The following is a 2,446-nucleotide window of genomic DNA, read 5'->3' on the forward strand; positions in this document are numbered from 1 at the left end:
GTTAAGCTTAACAGCCTAAGTTTTATTTTAATACCAATAAGCTTGTCTTCTTTGATGTTTAACATCCTAAGTATGCAGATGAAAATTAGTGAAAAAAGAGGGCTGCAAGGAAAGCCAACATTTTGGCCCTAGCCTTCTAAGGTCAATTAAGACTCAGGACATATGAGAACTTGTACTGTAACGTCATATAACTCAGTAGCGTCCCAAATTTTCTGATCAAGGAGATTACGGGGCCAAAGAGGAGAGTGATCAATGATGTAGAGTGTGCCTAAGGAGAGTCATGTGAACAGAAAACATTCTCTCAGGCTTTCACAGAGAGCACACTGGCCAAGCAATGGCCATGACTCATCCTCATGGGTGACACTGACAAAGGTTCTACAATCTGAAGTATAGGATCTCAGGATAAATCCTGAGGGGATTTCACTGACCTTATCAGACCCAAAAGCTATCAGACCCTCTTGTTGCATAGGTCCTGCTTTACCTTGGTCTTAACCATCCAGCAGAAAAGTATAAAAACGAAATATAAGAAGTAAAGCCATGCTGTTTTGTTGAACTGCAGGGGACTCAGGTCAACAATTTCTGACATTGCCAGTGAAGCAGAGGACCCAATACTATTATGGACTACTGAACTTCTTAGGATATTTTGCTGAGTTAACACACCTATAATATTCAAATAATGGAACTTTAAAAAAAGGGGGGATACAGATGAATGTCCATTTTGTATCTGGATATTCAAAATGGTTAGGATAGATATATAGTTACACTCTCTTAATGAATAGAGGGATTTGTTCTAATAGTGTTAGTAAATAGGATATCATGTCCACATCTAGTATAGCAATTAACCACTAGGAAAGAAAGAAAGAAAGAAAGAAAGAAAGAAAGAAAGAAAGAAAGAAAGAAAGAAAGAATAGAATATTAAAACAAAGGTGACTAAAGAATTCCGCAATATCCCACATTTCCTCCTTTCCATCATCTCTAGAGACATGCAAGCAAAAGTACACTTAGCACAATAAAAACTAAAAGTGGAAAAGGACTTCAGCGAGTAAAGCAAAGCATGGTTATTCATTTGTAAAAGATACAGGAACTAATTGTTCAAAGCACCACGCATCCTTCCCTATCTCCTTGACTGAAGGACTAAAGTGTAATTGTGTGTCTAAGAGTCCAGGGAAGTTGTGAGGACAGAGCTCCCCCTCTCCTGTGTTTCCTGACTGTTTACTAAGACTCAAAAGAAATGTAAAAGGGAAAAAAATTTAAAGCTTCTATGTTCCAGGTAAACTGATGTCTTTAACAATGAAGTGAAGGAAGGAGAACTCACATGATGGTAGTCTTGCCCGCGCCATTGGTCCCTAGGAAGGCCGTGATCTGTCCCCTGGGGAAGGTGAGGGTGAAGTCCTGCACTGCCACCTGGTGGCCCTCATACTTCTTGGTGACAGATACCAGGGCGGCTCCCAGGGTGCCTCTTCTGTCAGGCTCTCCTCCTCTGTCTTGCTGCGATGACCCTGTGCGGAGGATGAGAATTTGCCCTGATGGATTTCTTTGCACCTGCGCTCCAGCTCTGGGACACACGCCACACGGTTCAAACATGCTTCGTTGTTCAAGGCTTGAAGGAACTTGTACAATAACCAAAATATAAAATCACAGATAATGAAGCTTCACATCCTTGCAAAGTGAGAACCAGTTTGAGAGAGAGAGAGAGAGAGACAGAGAGAGAGAGAGAGAGAGAGAGAGAGAGAACCCACAGGTGTTTGTGGAGATATGGAGAACAAACAATATGCAGGTTTGTTACACCCAAAATGTCCATAGAAAGTGCTCTGGCGGGAGGAGTTTGGAGGCGCTGGTTGATATGAGGCAAACTTTCTGAAAGATTCATCTTTTACTTTTTTAATTAGGAAAATAAGTGGCTTTGCAAGATTGCACCAGTGTGCAGCTGCCACCGTGGGAGCTCGCTAGCTCATGGTGGTGTGTCTGTCTTCACACTTAGATTCCCTGCGTGACCTTTTGTAATGGTGTGCTTGCGCTGGCCCCCAGAGCCAGCCCTGGGTGTGAAACACACTCCTTCCCTGTCTCCTAGAAGTATCCCCATTTGTACGCACAAGAGAAGCCCTCTGTTTTGAAGCTGTCAGGTGGAACAGCACTACCCATTTCCCAATGCACTCCTCCTGGTAGCTGCTGACCTTTGCTTTTGTTCTCATACAATTCATTTGGGACTAATCCTTCCATTATAAAGAATTCTCAGATAGGCAAAAGTGCATAAAATAGAGAAGAACACTCTAAATAACACATAACATGAGCCCGTTGGAGCTCCTGAGGTGGTACAGACTAAACAGAGCCAGGGACCCTGGCTTCCAGTGTAACCCTGCAACTGTCTTTGAGACAAAGAAAACTTCCAAGTGACCTCTCCGTATCAGCACTGAGTTACAAAGGCTCATAAAGGAACAGAAAACTG

General features: G+C 42.7%; 1 protein-coding gene across 1 annotated transcript in view; it reads right to left on the reverse strand.

Moving 5' to 3' along the window:
• Nucleotides 1–2,446, reverse strand: part of Abca13 (ATP binding cassette subfamily A member 13) — a 448,352-nt gene that overhangs the window by 258,476 nt on the left and 187,430 nt on the right. The window contains exon 37 of the mRNA XM_023714440.1: nt 1,316–1,499. Coding sequence (XP_023570208.1) covers nt 1,316–1,499 — 184 coding nt within the window. The remainder of the gene's footprint in view (nt 1–1,315; nt 1,500–2,446) is intronic.

This window comes from Octodon degus, unplaced genomic scaffold, assembly GCF_000260255.1.
Source record: "Octodon degus isolate 3935 unplaced genomic scaffold, OctDeg1.0 scaffold00035, whole genome shotgun sequence".
Classification (NCBI taxonomy): Eukaryota; Metazoa; Chordata; class Mammalia; order Rodentia; family Octodontidae; genus Octodon; species Octodon degus.